The 22,138-nt window shown below is 41.2% G+C and overlaps 1 protein-coding gene across 25 annotated transcripts in view; it reads right to left on the bottom strand.

Moving 5' to 3' along the window:
* Nucleotides 1-22,138, bottom strand: part of ANK3 (ankyrin 3) — a 284,651-nt gene that overhangs the window by 176,792 nt on the left and 85,721 nt on the right. For 18 of the 25 annotated variants that reach the window (XM_030950825.1, XM_030950844.1, XM_030950835.1 and 15 more), the window contains exon 1: nt 13,263-14,402. The exons of 4 other annotated variants lie outside the window; for them this stretch is intronic. In XM_030950825.1, the coding sequence (XP_030806685.1) occupies nt 13,263-13,376 (114 nt within the window). In that variant the 5' untranslated portion in view covers nt 13,377-14,402. Of the gene's footprint in view, nt 1-13,262; nt 14,403-22,138 lie in introns of those variants that run through there. 3 more of the 25 variants (XM_030950838.1, XM_030950831.1, XM_030950856.1) reach the window with 1 other exon arrangement.

Genomic DNA, 22,138 nt, shown 5'->3' with positions numbered 1-22,138 from the left:
TAAACACGTAAAGCTGATCAATCTATCTAGGTGCAAAATACTTGTTTTCTGAAACCCAAAATCTATGCCTAGCACACAGCATCATTTTCTCCCAAGCATTTCAACTGAAATAGCACGTACATCTTCAGCAGCTAGAGGTTTTAAAAGCAAATATAAGTTGTCCTTGCTCTAATGCAAGGTTTTCTAGAGGGAAAGATTTAAGTCCTTCCTTTCTGATGAGAATTCCCCTCATTTTGCAGCCTGTGCTGCCAGTGTGGACTCCCATGTGCACTCCCACTGCCTTGGCCAGCATCACTCAGGAAAGGCAACAATACCCTGGCTCATGGCTCTAATGTTTTTGAAAATTCCAAGTACAACGTAACCAGACTAAGGAGACCTGCAGCATCTTTTAAAGTGAAACCCTGATGTTTTTAATATAATCAGAAGTGAAGATCTTTCTCTAATATATCAGCAGTACATGAACAGCGCAAGGCTGAAGGAGCAGGCTTGCTCCCCTGACTGCACTGTTCACATCCAGTACCAGCAGAGTCTCCCAGAAAACAACTCATCCTTTTCTCAGCACAGAGGGGAGTCCAAAATCCTACATAATTATTGTTTGTCAGCTACTGAACATTGTGGGTGTGCCCTTTCCAACACGTGCACCTTGTCATCCTGAGGCTGGTTAATACAAACCCCCCCAGCTCCCTCTGACCTTGTCCTCTCCTGCCACCACCCTTCCCCGAGCAGCCACCAATGCCTCTTCACCAAACAGCAGGATGTACTCAAAATAAGGTCACTACATGTGAAACCTAAATTTTACTGCTAGAAAATGCTCCCTAAAGCTATGCAGCCCTAATCTGTAATTATCAAATATAAGAGCTAAAGACAATGGCATTTATTGAATTGCATAGCTGGCTACCTACAAAATAAAACCATTTCCTGGCAGCCCTTGTGTTAATAAGGCTTCATATATTTAATTTATGTTTGCATTAACAAAACTATCCAAGGCACAGGACTGAATGGTCTGAATAATAAATGCACAAAATAACTGGTATTAACAAAATCAACTACCACTACAAAGCACACATGTTTATGAAAAAATGCTATTTTGAATAACCAAAATAGACAGAACTGATTGAACAGGAGGACCCAATGCATTGTAAAGTTCCAGTCAGAAGCCTCCAGAAGCTCTGGCAGGGATTTTGCTGGCTATCTTTGCCCGATCTCCTCCTGCTTCCCCCCTTCAAGTTTTATTTTTCCTTTTTGTGTATTACCTCAATCTTTCCTTAAGATATTATTACATTTGAAAATTAATATAATCGGTGACATAATTTTCCTTTTTGGGACATGACCTTTGCTCCTTTCTGAGACAATTCATTTGGACAACTATTTTCTAGGAAATAAAAAGGCACAGAGAGCATGTCCTGCAAAAACTAGGACAGAGATTTTGACTTGTCAAGAAAATGTGAGAAAATTTTACTGCAAATGAAAAAGAAACACACAGAAAGACATTAAGCTGAATTTCATTTTCACCCTTAAAGAATTAAAAAGAATATATTTTGGTTAGCAGACTACAATTTTAGGGAACAATTGGTATTTTGTGGGCGTACATTAATTGTTCAACACTGTACCAGAAATACCTTAAACCTGACAAGTCCTGATTAATTTGTGGTTAACTCTTTGTATGTGGACCTTGACAAAGCACTATATTCTACATCCCTGTATAAATGCATGCAACCAGGTAACAGATATTATCTTTTCAAGGACTTAATCAGATGCAACTGCTTGGATGTCACCCAAACAATTAAATTTCTCACCCTGCTATACACAGCTAGAGGGTTTTTGTCATTTAGCCCACCTTGAGGGCTGACTCCCTCCCCCAGCCAAGGCAGGGGGGTTCACAAGCACCACTGCAGCCCCCCTGCAGCCATGCACTGAGAGCAGCAGCCCTGCAGGCAGCTCCCTGCCTGCTCACGTGCAGTACAGAGGATGCTCTCATGGAAGAGAGATGCTCCCCCCTTGGCCACCTTAGCAGGCAAGGATCCCCCCTGCTGCCCAGAGAGCTGCTGGCACTGTCCTGAGAGGAGCTGCAGCCCTCCCTGAACTCAGCAGGGCTGGGAGCCCGGGCCCCAGCAGAGGATGAATTTTTGCTGACTTTGTCCTTCCTATTCTGCTTCCTTCCCTCCCGGGTTTCACCTACTGACTTGGCATTGGGAAAATATTTTGAGATAATAAGGAGCTCCTACAATGAGGAGTGCATCTTCCAGCACCTAGTTACAGCCAAAATAAATCCAAATTTCTGGTCAGCTGCCTCGATCATTCCTTCCCTCTCTGCCATTGCTGCTCCCATTTCAACATCAAGGCTCTTTCTAATCCCCTCACTCCTTTTTTCTCATCTTCCCTCAAACTGACTAGTTTTAAAAGTGCACCAGCCCTGTTTGCTCATTTGCATTTGGTAGTAAACAAGGAGAAAGGGGCAGCTTTGCTGCTGGGAACAAAGGGCTACAATTCTGAGCAGCTTCCCTGCGGATCTTGTTTGGTCACAGCATCTCTTGGCTTTCCAACCCAAGGCAGATTGTGCATGTGGCCTTTCAAGCTGAATTTATTGCATATGTTCAGTGGTTCTGCTAATTGGACCTCTGACTTGACCACAATTCAGTGAGTTTAGCTTCAAGGATAACAAGCACATAGGCCAACAAGGAGACACATACAACATTATAAAATACAATATATTTGGCTGTTTTAGATTAAACTCATGCACTTCTAAAACCAGGATTTGGATAACTTCGCTGTAGATTGGGTGGGAAACAGAAAAAACTCTAAAGAGCTTTACAAAATCTTCATAAACAATATGGGTTTCTATCTGCAACTTACCTAATATGATCAGTCCTTCTAAAACAGCCTTTAATCAAAGGCTGGGTATAATTAAAAACAGTAAATTGGATATTTATACTGAATACCAGGAACCATAATTAGAACTGTTATCATGCATGTTTCCTCTCCACCACAAGATTTTCAAAAAGCACACAATTCTTTTAAAAAATGTAATGCTCCTCCAGAATTATGATAATTGGACACAGCCAATAGGTCACACACCAGGACAGCACTCAGCTGCTCAAAGGTCAAAAAACCCTAAACCTTGCACAGGGTTTTGTATTTTGTACCACGAGCCTTATGCCATACATACAAAATATAGTCTATATCAAGAACAGAAAAACAGCCAGTGCCTGACATTTGAAAAGAGATCCTTAAAATGCACAAAAACATGGAGATATTTTATGGACAAAAGCCCCAGCAATTAAATAAACTGTTTAAGATGAAACTGCAAGAGTCAGTGGTGAACCCCCTACTCTTTGTTTGTTGCTTGGATGACTTGGAAGTTGGCATACTTTTCCTCTCTTATGTGGGCAGTGTGTGCTGAGTGTGCAAAACATTTATTAAGCCTTCTTTGAGCATAAACAGACGGTCTGATAGTACAAAAAAAAGGTAGAAAGATATCAGATAGGAACATCAAAAAACATACACTTTCCCATAACTGTTAAAAAGCGTTGGCTGCTCCTCAGGCTGCCCTACTTAGAAACTTTGATTGTGCACCCACTGTCATGAGACATGTTTTCCTCTCAACATCTTTTTAATCTTTTCAGGCTGGTAGAAAAACAGCAGTCTTTAGTTATCAGAATTTTGATGTTTTACAGCTTCAAAGTGGTGGTGGTTTCATATTAAATCAAGTGGCAAGAAAAACTAGGACTGCAGGTATCCAATACCTTCACCAATTCTCCTTGAAGATGTTTTTTCTGCTTAGATGGTAAAAATGTAATAGAGGAAACCTTTGCCACCCACTTCTCAGCAATATTTCACTATGCAACGCTTTAACTTTTCAGAGTTTTGTTTTGTAGAAGCCACCCATAGCCACCCTTCAGAACATACTGTTGCTACTGCCTGGCTAAAAAAAAAAGCCTGTTTTGAGAGAGGCCTCCTCAGCCCTTCAGGAAAATGCTGCATTTACTCACTCATAGATTGAGCCTCTTTTCTGACCTGCTGTGCCACGAGGAGCTTGGTGCACAGCTCTCTCCCCTGGGAGATCTATCCCCTCGGGCACAGCGAGCACCCAGCGCGGCTCATCCACCTGGTCTAGCCAGCAGTCTGTCTGTGAAAAATATCTGCATTCACTCTTCCTACAGTCTGAGCATGAAAACACCAGCCTCAGCACCAGGGGTGATTGCCAGATGCATACAAATCCAAAGGGAGCAGGAGAACAGGTCACTGAGAGCACTCTTTCCTCATGGGCCAATGGTACATTCAGCTGTTGGGATGGCTGCAAATGCTCACCATTCAGGCAGTGACTAACGAAAGGGAAATGATTGCAATTTCAGAGATACCCCAGTAGGGTCCAGAAAAAGTGGCAATGCAATTATGGGAGAAAGAAAAAAGAGGCTGTGTGGGAGAAAATAAAATTATTCAACCTATGAAGGAATTTCATCTAAAGCTCTGAATGCCTGTATTTATAAGACACTCTGATTCAACACTGGAAAAGCGACTGTAGCTAACCAGTCAGTGCCTCAGTTCCACCTCTGCCTTTTGTTAGCAAAATGCTCCATAAATTCATGCTGGGGAGCAGAAGGAACACCTATCCAATGGATATTGCACAGCTCTGCTTTTCTACAAGTTCCCAGAGAAGGCTGGGGAGCACATCCTCAAGTTCACCCATCTGGAGAGAACACAGGGAAGGACACCAGCCCAGCTAACTGTGAAAATCTTGTTTAACTAAGGGAAGTCAATGATGGAGTTATTCTGCATCCTGACATTTACAATTCACCAGAAAATGAACCAATGTGCTGAACAGAAAGTGAGTTCCATAACTGTGTCTTCTAACAACAAGAAACAGGGCAGGTAAAAGTAGCATTTATTAGAGGGTACATGCAGGATAGTGTCAGATGGTTTCTATTTATTATACTGCCTTTAAGGAAAGCTCTTTAGAATATGCAAACAAGGGTGCTCTAACTGAAACATTTGATATCAACAACCACACTGACTTGTGAATTGTTCTGAGCTTTGTGAACTAAAAATGTGATGCAGAAATTGCTGGTGATACTTTAATTTGAAGAATTTTAAAGGAAAAGAGACAATTTTAAAAAGACCATTAAACTTTTCGCTTTAACAACTTGCTCTTTTCAAATTGTCCGTTCATTAAAAACAGGATTTATAATTCCTTTAGAAATCAATGACAGCAATGGAACAGAATCAATGTAAATTATAGAAGCAAAGAAACAAAATATTCATACACAAGCACAGCACTTCTGAAAACACTGTTAACAACTTTGTGGACAGCTTCTCCCTAAGGACCCAGCCTGGCCAGCAGCTCTGGCACTGGGCTGAGCCAGGCTTTCCTGCAGCCACTGGAAAGGGAACACACTTCCTCTGGAATGAAACCCCTTGCAGCACCACGCCACCTCTCCCAGGGGAAGGGGTCCCTAAGACAGAAGGAGGCTCCCTGTGGGAAGGAGGGACACTCTGGAGATGCCCATCTCAGGGCAAAACACACAAATGGGGAGCCCCAGGCAAGGCCCTGACCCCCAGCTCCCCCCAGCACACACACAAACCCATGCCATATGTGCATTCAAGGTGTTTTGCTGGGTGTGAATCCTGCACTTGTAGAGGGCAGCAGGACTGAGGAGAGCACAAGGATGCCACACAAGCAGCTGTGTACCAGAGAACCATCCCAGCTCGACAGGCCACATCATCATTAGTGCAGAGGGTATTTGTGATGCACCCTGTGGTTTCTCCTCACCATTAGGGAACCCTGCAAGTCCTTGGATTTGTATCAGTTACCAGCTGCCCACAGTCCACCAGAGTTCAAGGATCTGCTTTGAAAACACGATAATGCAAGAACAGCCTCTTCAGCAGCTCCAGGAAATCCTTTCCTGGCACTCACAACCCAGCTACCTGTCTCCTCCTCTGGCTCTCCTCTCTTCCTCCAGCAAAGCCTGAGTACTTAAGAGCATCTCAGTTCAGGAGGCAGCGGCTGGAGGGTTAAGGACAGGCCTGTAGCTCCGAGCTGAGCTGACAGGATTTCACAGAAAAACCATATATACTCCACTGCTTTCAAAAATACAAACAACTGACATATTACACCTTTATCTCATCTAGGCATTTGCACTTACAGGGGTATTACAGATGAGTGTGGAATACATGAATGTAATCCATAGAATCACAGAACGGCTTGGGTTGGAAATATAATAAATATCAGCCAGTTCTAACCTCCCTGATGTGGGCAGGGACACCTTCCACCAGACCAGGCGTCTCTTTCTTCACAAGGGAAGCAAGTGACAAGATCACAGAGGGGTTTTTCCTTGGATTTAAAATTATGAATTTAACAGGTGAAGCACCAGGCACCCCTGGGAGCCTGACTGGCTCCTGGTGGAGATGGGGTGACCAGAGACATCAGCCTTAATGGCACTGGTGGAGATGTTTTTGAGGCAGCTCCAGCAGACTCTGTGAAATGTCACATTGCAAACATGAATTAAATGGAGAGCCTGTGTCTGGGTACCTTGCCATGATGGGGCAGTGGATTCCTGTTAAGGTGCAGACCTTCATTTCCTGCTTGCACTCATCAGTGTGCTATCACAGGACATGGATACACCACTTTTACCAAGATACATAACTTATTTCATTAAACCCCATTGATTTCAAATGGATAAATATGGACTAGGGTATCAGAAACATAAGTGAACCCTTCTATCTTGTACTTTTCTCTCTAATTCTGAATGATTTTTCAATGAAAAAATAAAAGATGCTGAAATGACTTCTCAAATGGAGATTTAAAATTGATAAATAAACTGTGATAGCACAGCATTTGGCTGCCCAATAAGGTGAAATCCAAAACTGTGAATAGACCACTGCTGAACAAACAAAATGTTTGGTAAAATACATAATTCAGGTGTTTAAAACAAAATCATATGAAGTTGTCCAAAGTTTTCAGAAGGCAGCTATGAAATAGATCATGTCCTGTATCTTTCTGCAACTAAAAAAGCAAAACAAAGGTTTAGCTCTGGTACACAATGCAAAGGCAACTGCTTGTGTAAATCTCAGTGCAATAAATCCTATATGTGACAAATTCATATTACTAAATTGTCAGAGCTTTCAGCCTATTGGCAAAATTATTATTTATAAAAAAAAATTCATCCCAGAGTGAATTTTCTTTTCAATTAACAAGACAATCTCTTATTTCAATCTAATTCTCCTTTCCACATTAGTCTTGAATAAATACTAAAGAAATACCATGCTGAATTTCCCTTCCAAATTACCACACAGTGATCTCTCTAAAAAATAAAAGGAGAACCTGATCTCTTCCATGGTGGTCAGTAATTATGCACCCTGTAGAGCACTAACCAAGCAGAACTCCACAAAAATACCACACCATGCAACAGACACAAGAAAAAGATACTCAATACCTTGAAAACAAGGGCATTCCTTTAACTTGCCTCACACACACTGAATTATCCTCTGAAGGCACCTGGAGTTTTGGCTTTAAAGTGCAGGGGTACAGCCTGGGTTAGGTGACTGAAGTGAGGAACAAGGTGGGGCAGCTGTGCCACCTCTGCTGAGCTCATCACCTGCAGTGCCCCCCCAGCACGTCCCAGTCTAACAGGAAGGGATCAAGGGATCCTTTTACAGAGGGCTGAAAGGCCTCCAGGTTTCCAGCTGGACAGGAGCACAGGAGCCCATCAAAGCCTGGAGGCCCCGTGCTCTGCCCTCACAAGGCAGCTCTGTGCCAGTCCCACTCCTCAGCCACAAAATCCCTGATACGACTCTAACAGTGGCCTGCACAAACTTCTGAACAGCAGCAAATCCAGCCTTTTATTGTCTGAACTTCAGGCAAATCTCAGGCTTTGTCCAAATAATTTTTCTATTTAATACAATTTACAACTCACGCTTTATTTTTTTCTCTATTTGTCTCCTCTGTCCACATATGCTCCACCACATCCACCAACAGCCTAGCTCTCAACCCAGCTCCCTGTTCCAGTCAAACCAGGTCTGAATGAGTCTAACACTCAATTTTAGCAGGTGCCCAGTCAGTTCCACTAGTTGACAAGTATTTTGGCTCACAGTAACAAATATTTAGTGAACACCCAAAGGGAATAGCATCAAAGTATGCATCATTTATCCAGAAGCCATCAATTCAGGCAAGTTAAGAGCCTGAAATCAGCAGAGTTTTGACTTTTGGCACAGGGTTGAACATTCATACACTCATAATCATATAAGAATTTTTTTTCTTTTTAAATCATTGTTCACTAACCATCTCTGCACTTCCTTTTGCTTTCAAGAACATCCCATTTTCCCCTTCCCTCAACTCTCAATTAAAAAAAAAAAAAAACAAAACACAAAGCCCACCAAAAAAACAGCCCAGCCTGGGTGGAAAAATCAGAAGGATAAAAGACTGTGTGTTAACACCAACCAGGCAGTAGCAGCAGTATTGATTTACACTGCCTGAGAGTCCAGCTGTAAATCCAGCTGTGGAGCCGCCTCCCTGTGACAGTGAGGCCGCCCATGGTTGGTCCTCCCTGCTCTGGCCCATCCCCTCCCACCACAAGCTGGAAGCATTTGGCACAACGCAGGTTTTACCCAAACTGACACTTGCACAGTGACTAATGGCCATCCCTTGTGACAGCACAACCCCGAGGCATCAGGAAGGTGAAAAGGAAAAGGTAAATGTTCTAAACCTCACTAAATAAAAATGTAACGGCGCAAAATTTTTTCTGGGTTTATAAACAACGGAGTAATGCTGAACAGTGCCCACTCCAAATGATGCTGTAGTGCTCCCCACACAATACAATGGAATACTTTCATTCCTTTAGGGGTCATCTTCAAAGAAGGAATTGTTTTTCCAGCTGAATAGAAACACTCTTTCACCACCAAGCTCCACGCTGCTAAGAATTCAGCATTGTTGGTAGATATCCCATCCACCAGTGCCCCTAATCATCTATCAGAAATACCTTTCTGTTTCACTTGATTTGCCTCTGACAGAGCATCATGTCCAAAATCAAGGATATGACTGAAATTTTTCTCACACTTAGAAAAAACCAGTGACTTATCTATTTTTCTTTCAGATCCTTAATCTACACAGTCTTTTCCCTTACCAGAGGTCATGTTCCCAGATGTTAAAACAACATCTGCCTGGTTTGTGCTTTAACACAAATGAGTAAAAGAACAATCACTTGTACTCAACATATTAGGATTCTACAACATTCAAGTTCAGCTGTTCAGAAGCTATTAAACAGATCTTTGATTGAGATTTGTTTAAAAATAGTGAAATTACTTGAAATAAAAAAGAATGGGGATTTTCACTTATTATCTGAGTTTAAAGCTTTACCTAGTAACTGGCAGACTTGTTTGCATATGGAAATTGCCATTTGTACTAAAACCTTCACATGGCTGAGATCTGTAAAACATTTGACAGCCCCAGCAGTGCTGAGGGGAAAGGAAAAAGTGGGATTCCCCCAGTGGGATGTGATGATGCCCTCCCGGGGTCCTGCTGCCCCTGGGAGATGTTCCCAGCTCTGCAAGGCTGGGCAGCCCAAAACATCCCTCACAGGCCCTTGGAGCTGGCAGCAGAGCCCAGCCCAGAAGATGCACAAGCTCCTCAAAGCAGCTGCAACACCTACAGGCTGATCATTCCTGACACAGCATTTCCACTTATTTCCATTAGGAAACTGCAAGGCGATTTTTGCAGCATACCTGACAGTTTAGTAAAAACTTCCAACACCGTGAGCCATATGATGAAATTAGCAGGATTTGTGACATTGACATGGGTTACTTTCCCTGCTGCCCACAAGTTTGCAGCAGCAGAGGCTGTGACAGCAACAGCCTTTAACATCTCAGGGACAGCAGCAGCCAGGCTTTGCATTATGATCAAATTTTTCTGTGCTCCCAAAGAACACAAGAGCTCCTGAGCACTACACATAAATGGAAATCACTTCAGTCCTACTAAATATTGTATAAAACATAAATCATTGACTGTGTGCCAAGACCTGTCCTTCTCTTCTGATATGTACCCAACAGAGAACACAAAAAACCCTTCAGAGGTTTCACCTTTATTTTAGGAAAGGCACTGACTAAGCAACCAATTCCTGCCCAGACATTATTATAGGATAAACAATTTCTAGTTTTCACAAACAAAACTACACACAACAGAGCTGCACTGGCAAGTATCAAGCAAGTTATCCTATCAATCACTTATTTTTAAGAATGGTTTGGCTTGTTCTGTGATAACCATTAAAGGCTCAGGTCTGCCCTTGGATGTACTCAAAACTATTTTCAGTGTAGGACACTGCACAACCATCCAGAGGCAGAGCTGAATGAAGCTGTAATATAAACTTGAACAGAATAAATGGAAAACCTGTATAATGCAGATCCTTCACTTGCTGGCCCTCTCCCTTTCTCTTGCCTGAGTTAAGCCAGGTAAGCTCTGAACCTTTGAGAACCTTCAGCAAAGGCCTGCAATGTCCTGAATGCAAGCAAACAAAAGGAGTGTGGTGGGGCCATAGGGCACAGAAGCACAGCCTCTCCACAGAGCTAAGAGGGGCAGTTTGAAAACATCTCGCCTTGAAATTAAATGGGATGGGACAAAACGCAGGTTGCTGTTCTGTGTGTGTTTTTACAAAGGTCATTTCTCTCATCCAAGTCTTGAAGCAAGCCTTCACAGGAATGTTACTGCACTGTAAATTGCTTAACCAGTCAAAAGCAGTGAAATATTCCCCTCAGACTGCCATCCCCCAACTAAACAGGAACATAAATCAGCATGACTGTTGCTAGTATCACACAGGACTAAGACACTGGCTGATCCCACCAGCCTTACTTTCTAACCATTGGTTGCCTTGGGCTCTTTACTGTATAAATTATCCAGAAGCATTAGCATTCTTTGTTGTTCCAAAGTGATTGGAAGACTCTAAAGGATATTTCTGCATGCTGCTTAAGCAAAGGGTAAGCTTTGTGCAGTATCATGTGATCAACAAAAAAATCCCCGAGTACTGCCTGCTTGTGGGTGGTGCAGAGGAACAAGAAGTGACTCACTACTCATAGTGGAAAATTTGGGGGGAAAATGTTTTAAATAGCCAGGAAAGCACAAAATGGCAAACCAAATTATTGGACTTCCTACGCCCTGTGTACTGGGTAACAAAACCATGTCTTTGACAGGACAATGATGCCCCAACGGATGAGAGCTAAGTGAAGCAATTGCTGGGTTTTGTTCTGTTCTCCTTCTAGAGATGGCCTCTACCTGTTCTGAATCTGCAGAGTCCTAAGGAAACTCAGAAAGAAACTGGAATAAGCTACCAAATTCCAAAGCGGGGGGGACCAAAAAAAAAAAGCATTTGGTGGAGCAAAAGCTCTCTATTTTCTCTCATTCTTAAGATGCAGAAATGAAACACTGAGAGAAATCCATATACTTGAGATTAACAGGCAGATATTTATCCATGTGCCACTCTGGCTGCTGAGAGATTTCCTCTCTACAGCAGTGTTGTATAAACAATAAAGCATTTTTGTCCACAAAGCAATTGTCTCACCTCACTGAATCAAGAGCCTCTCACTGCCATATCCCTTCTATATTGTTCTAATTCTGAGCTGTGAGGAAGCTCCCTTACACAAAGGCAGTGCATGGATCTGGTTGGGCATGCTATTGTTAAACTTGAGCACATCAAGAACAACGTGGGCTCCCTGCAGCATGAGTAGATTCAGCTGAGAGACTATTCATTTTAGCTCACAAGCCATAGGTAAATATGGGCTGAGGGGACAGCTCCTACAATTAATTCCTTACTGCTGTGGTCGCTTTCAGCTGGGGGGAATCTCACCTGACAGCAACATCACAAACCTGCACATAACCTAAACAGCAGCCAAGAAAAATATCACTATTTCAGGCTGCTTTCAAACAGCAGCACCTCAAAATTCACCTCAAAGACAGAAACTTATCTTCATACTGCTGTTTATCCTGGAAGATGATTCAGAAGAACCTATACATTGACACAGAAAAAATGCCTCCAGTGTGGCTGGCTGCAGCAAATGTACTGCAGCATGTTAAGAGTCTCCCAACGTGCTGGCTAGAACAGAAGGCAGTGGGTTTCTCCGTGCTTTTCATTAGGTATAGGACTGCCACAGCAGAGGGGAAAGAGAAAAGGGCAGGGAAATGCTGACTCTCGCCCAAGCAAAAGATGCACATATGTTAGAGGAAATCTACATGTCATTTAGGAAGCACATGCACTGCTTCTCTGAGCATATGAAGATTACCCAATCCCCCCCTTAGGGGGATTTCACAAAGGCACACAGAAATACTACATGCCCAGGTTTCTCTAAAGGCAGCTGGCTCCTTGGTATGTTCTTGAAAAAATTATCATGAAATACAGCCAAAGACAAGAAATTGTGGCAGGGCCTTATTTCTATGGAGCAGAGTACAAGGTGTCATTTATAAGGACACAGCCTCAGAGCTGCCAAAGTAGCTGGCCTCTTTATCTGTCATTATGCCACAAACCATAACTATTTTCCTTTATACCTTAGAGAGAAACAGTAAGCCTGGAATCACACAGAGGCTCCTGACCTGAACAATGAGCAATGCAGTGCCTACTGAATTTTTCAAATCCTAGTTTGCTGAAGGGTTTTCTGCAGCTAACACAAATCTACAGCAGTGAAAAACCAGGCTCTGTAATCTCAGCCACGTATTTTCCTAACAAAAGAAAGTTGCTAGTAGCAGACTGTTATAGCTCAATTCTGTTAAACAGCTCACTGTTAAGAAAAAAACAGAAACACTGAAACACCTTATTTCTGTAACATTATCCCAAAAATGGATGTTTCAGAAGCCAAACATGTGACACAGTCCCAACACAAAGAAAAAAAAATCTGCCTCTACACACATCCCTTTTAAGTAACCTGCATGTAAGACTAAACTATTATGCCATGCTTTGCTATTAAACCTACGAGAAAGCTCAGCATTAAACCCCACATGATGGTTACAAAACTATTTTCAACTCACAGACAGTTTTCATATCACAGCAACATAAGTGGGAAACGAATGCACACCTTCTGCATCATCACTGCAATCAACTAATATCCAATTAAACATTCAATTGCTTTGCAAACCCCACAGCCGTGGTTACAAATGATATTTTACAATGCTAACAAATTACTCCCACAGCTACCAAGTTACAGGCAAGAACAAGCTTTTAATACTTCAATTGCAAGGTAAGAAAATTAAAACAAAAGAACCCCTGTTCAGAATTTGGCACAGATCTAGATACCTTTTTCTTCCGATCCCGGGATCTTTTCCTGTGTTTTCTTTTTTTCTCAGTTTCTTCCTCAGCATTTATTTCTAAATCCCTGTTTTTCTTCAACTGTGATGCTGCGTGAGCCATAATGCATTAAAAATCCTTTACAACAATGCTCCTTTGTAAAAGGTGATTTCCTCGGGCACCTTTAGCCAGCCCTTACAGCAAATGTTCCAGTGATTGGAAGGAGATCTGTGACCAGAGCCAGGAGCACATTCAGGATTCAGAGATCTCGCAGGAGCTTGCAGTCACTACAAAAACACATAGTTGCAGATTTCTTCCTATACCTTCCTGCACCTGAGCCTTTGTAAAGCAGTGCAGCCATCGTAATGCATTTAACGTAATGAAAAAGACAGCTGGGACAGAGAAAGCTGTATTATGGCTGTATCCCCTGCCACCAGCTGGAAGTGTCTAAGTGACTCCACTGAAGGGGGAATGCTGAAAAGGAGCGCTTTCTATTAAAAAAAATTCCAGAACAATAACATATGCTGCATTGTTTTTTCTTCACTGATCTTCAAGCACGTTTTTAAAACCTACTAAAAAAATGCAGTGTTAGCGCTGTACGTCTCTCAGCTAGTTTTGTATAGTAAGCCATTTAACCTATAATGAAATGGAGCAGCTCCTACTTTAGGTTAACTGCTGATGGTGACAAAAAAATAAAATAAAAATTTCTTTTTACCATGGAGACTCTGACTGCATTATGTAGAAAACAATGCATGCATTGCCATATCTTAACAGTGTGTCCTTTATACTGATTTTTCAATTCCAATACATTTTGTGACAGAGGATTACAGAAAGCCCTGTTGTATTTTTTCCCCCTTTTTTTTTAAACATACTTATTACAACACATCATACAGAGAGAAAGATGCAATCACACTGGTGTGTGAAACAGGCATTTAATTCATGGGAGATTTTCTGGCACTGTTCATTTACGTGGTCAGAAAGTGAAATCGGCATTATTGCCATGTAGTTGGAAATGTACTTTTAGGCTTTTATGTCAAGGCTTGCTTCAATCATCTTACTATTTTTGCCACCTGAGTCCTCAATGACTGCAGCTTTTGAATATTCATTAGGGGAGGTAAAATAGCAGCAGTATTAAGGCGTGCAGGAGGATTCTTTACTAGGATGAACACAGAGCAAGCATCTAGTAAATAAGGAACCATCTTTTTTCTGCACAAATATGAACAATCAGCAGCTGGGCCTCAAGACTGCTGTTTTTAACCTTTCCCAGTATTCCTAGCAGCATGCTTCACTGCAATGAAGATCAGTGTTTTAAGGGAGTCTGATTTCTTTCAGATAAAACCCAAAAGTCTCTCCAAGCAAAACCAGTGTATCTGACATGGTACTAGCATTTCTTTCCAGAAAGAAAAAAAAAAAACCAGAATCTGTTGTAAAAATTAAGTCAAATTTAAATTTGAAGTGCAATTAGCCAAATCAGGCTGAATCTTCTCAGAGCAGCATAAAATCCAGAGATGTCTCACACATTTGTAAATATTCTTCCCCCAAACTTGAAAGACATTTTTTGAATTCTGGTTACTGAGGCCCTGCAAGCAACATGCTTTAGTTTTCACATAACATGGCTAAAAGAAAAATAATCTTTTAAGTCTCCAAAACATAAACTACTTTGAACACATCCCATGTTGTCCAAAGGGCAGCACACAGTGCACTGTTTGTCTCCTGTTCACGGGCTAAAAAAACAGGTTTAAAAAGTTGTTTATTTTGGAGTGATTTTTAAGAAATGCTCAAGGATGGAGGCCACAGTTGTGTGACCTTAGGGATTTTTCTTGCTGGTGCAGTAAAAGCAGGGTTTCTGTGTGCATGCAAAGCTCCTGTACCCATACACCACCATGTGACTCTCCACACTCCCCGCCACGACTGAAAGGCTTCTGAAGCCTCACAGAACACTGCCTTTGGAAAGCTGTGGGAAGAGGAATGCTGCACTTGGGCAATGCCTAGATTTGAACCAGAAGCAGTCAACTCCCACTTCTCTATGTTCTATAGAGACCTGAATAAACACATTTCTAAAGATACCAAGAGTACACCCCAAGGATGCCCCAAGCATGCTTTGAACTGCAGGGCACCACTGCAAGCTGTCAAAGGCCATGCTCAGGCAGGCACCTGGATTTTGGCCCAGCTCTTCAAGGAAACCCAGGGCAGCAATGAGGAAACTCTGCTCTAGCACTACCAGAGCCCTACCAGAGAGAGGAGCTGGGCGGGCTGCTGATTCACGGGGGCTGAGGAAGGTACCTCAGGAAGGACAGTGATCTCAGGTTTTGGTGGGAAATGGAAGACTGCATTGTGCCTATTAAAAAAAAAATTAAAAGGCAAAGAAAAGGCACCCAAAGCTTTATTTCTAGCCTGCAAGCTGCCTGCATGACCTTGGCAGTTATCCTCTTGGAAGTTCAGATCTTTGTAAAATAAAGTTGACATTAGCTCCCCCGTCTCACAGAACACAGTTATTATCACGGAAGTGCTTAGAAAACACAGCAGAACCAGAACTGAAAGTGGATTCAACAAAATTCAATAGAGTTGGATCCCTCTTATTCCCAGCATATTTCCATCTGGATTTGAAAGACTCATGAGTCTTTGCCTTAGGAAACCAACTTTATTTGAGCCACAGCTGAAGTGAATGCTGCTGTCATTCACCGCTGCCTGGCTAATCCAGTGACGTCCCATAAGCCTTTTAACCATACAAGCCTGTAATTTATGCCTAAATAACCTCATTAAACAAAAACACAAATAATGCATTATCAAATGTTAGGTGTTTGAAATACTTGAAGCATACTTTTAAAAATGCTGACACAGGGAATAACATCCACATATCCAGCTTAAATGCCCAAGTGCCACCCTATGCACAGGTTGTATTCTATGCAGGTAGAAAACAGCCCAAGCTTTTATTAATGAGGAAAAATGCTAAGAAATGAGGATAATAAGTGAACTCACCCAATCCCTTGAGATATGCATAAATTGGAGGATTTTATCTGTCAGCCAAGACTGCTTCATCCCAAGGATCTTTTCAGCTAATTAATCAATTGGACATAACATGCAGATGTTTTTATTATGTGGATTACAATCCCTGCTTGAACTACAGAGTCCAAACTCCTCCAGAATTAGATTTCAGAAAGAGCAAAATGCCTTTTCAAGCTATGGTTTTGAGAAATTATCTTTTAGCTATGATTTTAAAAAAAATCAACTAAAGAAAAGAGAGATTCCTTATAGCTTATAGGTTGGGACAGTCTCCAACAGAAAAGAGGTTACAAGAAAAGTAAGAGTAAAACATTCAGACTCCTGTGGAAAAGCAACTGTATATGTACAACTCCTGTTCTGGGGAAATGGTGAAGTGGCACCATTCACTGGAAGGTGATGGGGCACTGCCAGAGGAAAGCTGGGTGAAGTGTGAAGGTTTTCATGCCAGATGTGTCATAACTCACTTCAAGGGAATTGGGTACTGGAAATCTTCATTAAGTGTTCTTTTCAGACTTCAGTAAAATAATTAAGCTATTTGATTTCACCCTTAATTACAGAGTTAATGAAATGCCAATGAGTGTTTCAGCACAATCCATAGGGTCCTGATAAAGAATGATAAACTGTATCTTACGTGAATAATGGGAAATTTACACTTTCTGTTAGCACAAGGATAATGTCTACTTAGCTTCAGCTACTCACAAAGTCACAATAATGATGTCAGGAAGTGATTTTATCAACTTGAAACTGTGTCATTTGGTTTAGGTTAAGATGCTAGTCCCACTGCTAAAACTAGATTCAAGAGACTACAAAACAGCATTAGCATATAACATTGAGATGGATTTGGAATAAAAACATGAAAAGTTATAGGAGGAAAAGGTGTTCACAATCTAATTACTTGTGTTAATTCATCAACTGGTCAGCAGCTTATAGAGTGAAGAAAACACTATCACTTTTACAGGTTTTTTAAACAAATTATACAGCACTAGGAAAAAAAAGAAGATGAGACACTCATGAAAATATTAGCTTACTGAGAAAATGCCAAAAAATAGATTAATGAGAAGGGGAAAAAAAAAAAAACAAGACTTGCTAGGAATTAAAAAAAAAACAATTCATGAAAAGAACATCTGGGGAGAAGACTAGGCAGAAAAAAATTTTAAAAAATTGTGAAAATGGGTTAACCATAAAAAACTTTCTCATGAGTCTTTTAAGATTCATCTGCTCATTAGTTAGGCTGGCAGGCCTTGTGTCTCAAAATCAAACAAACAAACCCAAACAAGACTAAAAGCCTATTTAGCATCTAGTTATACTTTTTAGGTCTACTTCACACATTTGATGTCCAGGATAGGATGGACCCATCTCCAAACATGCAGAAGATCAAGATCACTGAGCAGCAAATGAATGGAAAATAAGAAAGGTTAAGGCTTGTTTGGCTCTCTTATGTTGTTGCATTGAGTTTCTCCCACCACCTGCTTCTTCTAGCAGAATTCTATTTTGGCAGTAACAGTCCCAAAAAAACTGGGGAAACATGACAGTCAGAAAGGGATGTATGTACTACGCTAAAAAAGCAGGAAAATACTTAAATTGTATTTTGTACACCACTTTTACAGTGCTAACCCCTTACCTTCTCTGAATTTACAGTATAAAATTTGGAATGGTACTGAATTATGTTCTGTTTCTTATTTCATTTCTTTGGGGCACAAGAGCTTAAAAATGCTTTGGAAATGACACAAAATCAGGGATGCAGTGATAAAGGCCAGAGGCTTAGCACTTCTTAAATGACCCTTCTTAAATTTCTGACTGGAAATTTAAGTAGAAGTTATACCAATTGTAAAAACAAAAACAAGCAAACAAACAAAAACCCATGGCAAACAAACCACCACAACAAAACCCAAAACTAAACCAAAACACCCACACAGAAAACAATAATGGAATATGCTTTTCACTAAGCCCTCCCCAGACACTTTACCTGCCTTCTGAGCTGATACAAGATCAAAGCAGCAGCCACTTTTAAGCTCATAGAATGAAGTGCAAAATTACTATTTCTCTGTGCAAGGATGACACATTTTGGCATAACTGATTAAATTACACCTCCTGTGGTCCAGCTTACTCAGAGTATGAGGATGGCTGACACGTTTGTCAATTTTAAGTTCAGGCTGGAGGCATGACTTTTAAAGAAAACTACCACAGGCTCTTGTTAGCCCTGAAGACTTGCACATCTGGTAAATCTGGACAGTTCAAATACTGACTCAAGGCTCACTCAGCCCATGGGTTCAGGAGCAGGGGAAATGGGAAAATAAACCTTCGGCTGTCCCAGGCCACCACACAAGCATGGCAAATCCTCCCACAAACAAACTGGGAGAGGGAAACAAGGTGCTCATGCAGCAGCAGAGGAGAAAGAACTTCAGAAGACTGAAGAGCACCCAGGACTGGAGATCACCAACCCTGACTTTCAAAACAGGGTGATTTTGTTTGAGGCCTACACAGAGAAAGGGAGCTCACTGTGACAAATTAACATTAACTCTTCTGAGAAGATGGTGTAAAGAGTTTCATCTCTGACTCATGACCAACTAAGGAAAAGGTACTGATGTATCTTATTTATAGAGGCACACTAATTGCAAGATAGATTTTGTGGGGGTTTGTGGATGGAACTGCCAAGCAGCCCAGGAAATTTATCCAATGCAAGAAACATTGGTAAGAGTTTTATACTTTATATATAATCTCTAAATAGTTGCAGAACAAACACACCAAAAACTTTCTTCCATTTGTCTTCTGCCAAAAATAATATTGCTAAAACCCTATATTTATAGAGAACCACTGAAAGTGCAACAAGCATGCACTTCTAAAAAACCATTTCTCTACTTTTTTCCCCTGCAATTCAAACACCACACTACAGCCTGGACTGAAACTCTCATGTAAAATGTCAGTGTTTTAGGGACGCTGACAAAGATCATTAGGAAATGGCATTAAACTGGTTTCACACATCTTAAGGAGCAGAACTTATATCCCAAAATGACACTAGATCACAGAGACATAGTTTTCAACCCTCTCTTGGAACTTCTCAGTGGTGTTCTGAACCTGTATATTGAGAATATTAACTTCAGAATATTAACCTCCAACTTTCATCATTTCTCTCTGCCTAGTTCACCATGATCTCCTAGCTACTGCAAGCCACAGCAGGGTGACCAGGAGGTCAGTGCAATGGTGCTACAGGGAACCAAACTGAGTTTTGATCTGGAAATTTAGTTAGATGTGTCTGCAAATGACACCAGCAGAGACAGGAAAAGCTACCCCAGCATATATAGGAATAAGTGCAAAAGCAGGTTTGCTATCAGTTTTGCACTCCCACACGCAGAATTTGAACGCTGTCTGCGATATGATAGGAGGATCAATCCCATCCTGGTGAGCTTCAAAAAAAGAAACACAAAATGCCATTCATCAGGATTTTATGATTCAGCTACAAACTTCACCCTGAGTGGTCAATTAATCACTGCTGCATCTGTTCACTTCTGCTCCAACACATGAAAGCAATCTGCTCACACATCCAGTGAACACTGAGCCCGAGCTGGGGTTCCCCCAATATAAGGAGAGCAGGTATCAAGAAGGTGGCTCTCAGAACCTCCTCTGCCAGGTCATCCAGTTCCCAAACAGACACTAGATGAGTTATTCCCTCCTCATCTCAGATGGAAAACTCCCTGTCTCAGAGTGGTTTAAAAATAACCCAAAACAGCAGCAGAAAATGTCTTTGTGGTATTTCAAGTTTCTCAGCATCAAGTCCCCCCGCCTGCTGTCTCTTTTCTGGAGCAGTAGCAGTCTCATGAAAATAAAAGCTACACAAAAAGCTTTTATTAAAAACCACTGCAGAACCTGCAAAGGTGCCAGGAAGTGAATGTGCTTCAGCAAATGAAGCTACCAAACAGAGTGGGATGGCATCAGTCACAAATAGATGCAACACCTTTGCTGTAGTTAGTGGATGATTTTCCAGTACTCTTTAATTAATATTCTTTGATTTCTGTAATGTTTGAGTCAGAAATATATATTTTAGGCTAGAAGGCATTTTGACCAAGTGAGCCTTTCCATAAATGACTGCACAATGTGTATCCAGGGTAGGGGCCTCTCTGCTTTAGCAAGATATTACACTCAAGAAAATATTTAACCTTCCCTACCACAACACACCCCCAAAAGGAAAAGTACTTTTAATTTTGGACAAAGGCAGCTCTTTATCACCTTCTGAAATGGGTTATTCCCCCCACCCACTGCCAACAGTAGGGAGTGCACTGAGTGACCCAGTGCCCGCAAATTTTCCTGTTGTCAAGCTCTGCACGTTATGAGCAGCTTACTTGTTTTATTTTGAAATAAAAAGTTGCTGAGCAAGTGTAACAAAGGACCCATCTGCAAAGGTCACAAGAAAGGCTCTTTGAAGTTGCCAGCATTTCCCAGTTGCCCCAAGACTTCCAGCTGTATAGCTTTTTTTGTGGATGTTCTGTGGTGCAAAAATGCAGAAATTATAAGAAAGGAAGAAAAAGGCTCTTTGGCTTGTTTGTAGGTTAGGTGTGGGTTTTTTTGCTTTTAAATTTCCCTGAACTACTTGGATACAAAAAAAAAAATCTATTACTAACATGCAGTATTCCCAAGACAAGGAAAACAGGTACACGTGAGCCAAGGAGGAGAGCTGCAGTTTCTCCCTGATCACTGCCACATTTTGTGCTGGACCAAGGCTCCCTCAGCAAGTACACAGGACATATTTACTCACTCTGACTTTCATTGCAGACTTCCCACTTGAGCCAAACTAAGTGCAGATTTTTCAGTGAAGACACTAGTCCCTGCCAGTATACACAATTTCTTAATCTTTAAGGAAACATTTGAAATGAAAATATAAAAGCAAGAAAGAAACCTCCCACCCACTCCAGCATAAGAAACTCATTTAATTAGGTTCTTTAATTATTCATTATTCCTTTTCTATGTTGAAATGACCATTTTTGCCTCGTTCCCAAAGGATTGTCTCCATAATTAAGTCACGGAATCATTAAAATCTCAACATGCTGCCCGAGTGAGATTTTAGTGTTTTAAGTGTTCTGCACGCTCCACGCAGCAGTAAGTTGACTTTTATAGGGAAAAAAATGCAAAAAAGCAAAATCATTAGCAATCAGTAACAAGAGGCAGAAAGGTATCAAATTCATGTTTTTCAGGGGACATTTTTCTCACTTTCTCTTAAGTAAATTCATATACCAGTCATAAAATCTACAAGGTTACACTTGAAGCAGTTGTATGTGAAAATTCTCAGTTTCCCTAAAAAAACAGCCAGTATTACAAAAACCGCCTAAGGGTAATTTTAAAAACAGAAATGTATATTTACCTAAAAAAAAAAAAAAGCCCCAACCAAAACCTTAAAAACCCCAAACCAAACAACAAAGTCCAGCCCTTAGTACTTTGACACTAAAATCCTGTTGGAAGAAACCATTGGAGCAAGAAAGGTAACTACAAAAGATTCATTAATAAAAATAAAAATCACTGCCATTAAAAAAAGCCAGAAATGTTTTGTTTCGTCACAAATTTCACATAAGCTATTAATATCCATAGGATGCCAAGTTCTTTCTTGGCCTAGAAAGAGCCAGTGGGCATAAGAAAAACCCCACTTACCTGTATAACAATTATAATTATCACAGGATAGGAGCATTGATGTGATGCCTGAAAGCCAGGTAATGTTAGTGCCTATTCAGAGCAACAGAATGTGGCAATTCCTGCCTGGACCTGCCTGTGAGCTGAACACACACTACACAGGGTTGGGAGGGAGTGACTGCAAACAGCAGAGGATGAAGTTGGATGGGAGTTGTTTAGTTTGTATGGCATGGCAAACAATGTACATCAACACAAGTTTATATACT

This window comes from Camarhynchus parvulus, chromosome 6 (assembly GCF_901933205.1).
Source record: "Camarhynchus parvulus chromosome 6, STF_HiC, whole genome shotgun sequence".
NCBI classification, from domain to species: Eukaryota; Metazoa; Chordata; class Aves; order Passeriformes; family Thraupidae; genus Camarhynchus; species Camarhynchus parvulus.
The sequence above is the reverse complement of the archived record's forward strand: the minus strand, read 5'-3'. Positions and strand labels throughout refer to the sequence as shown.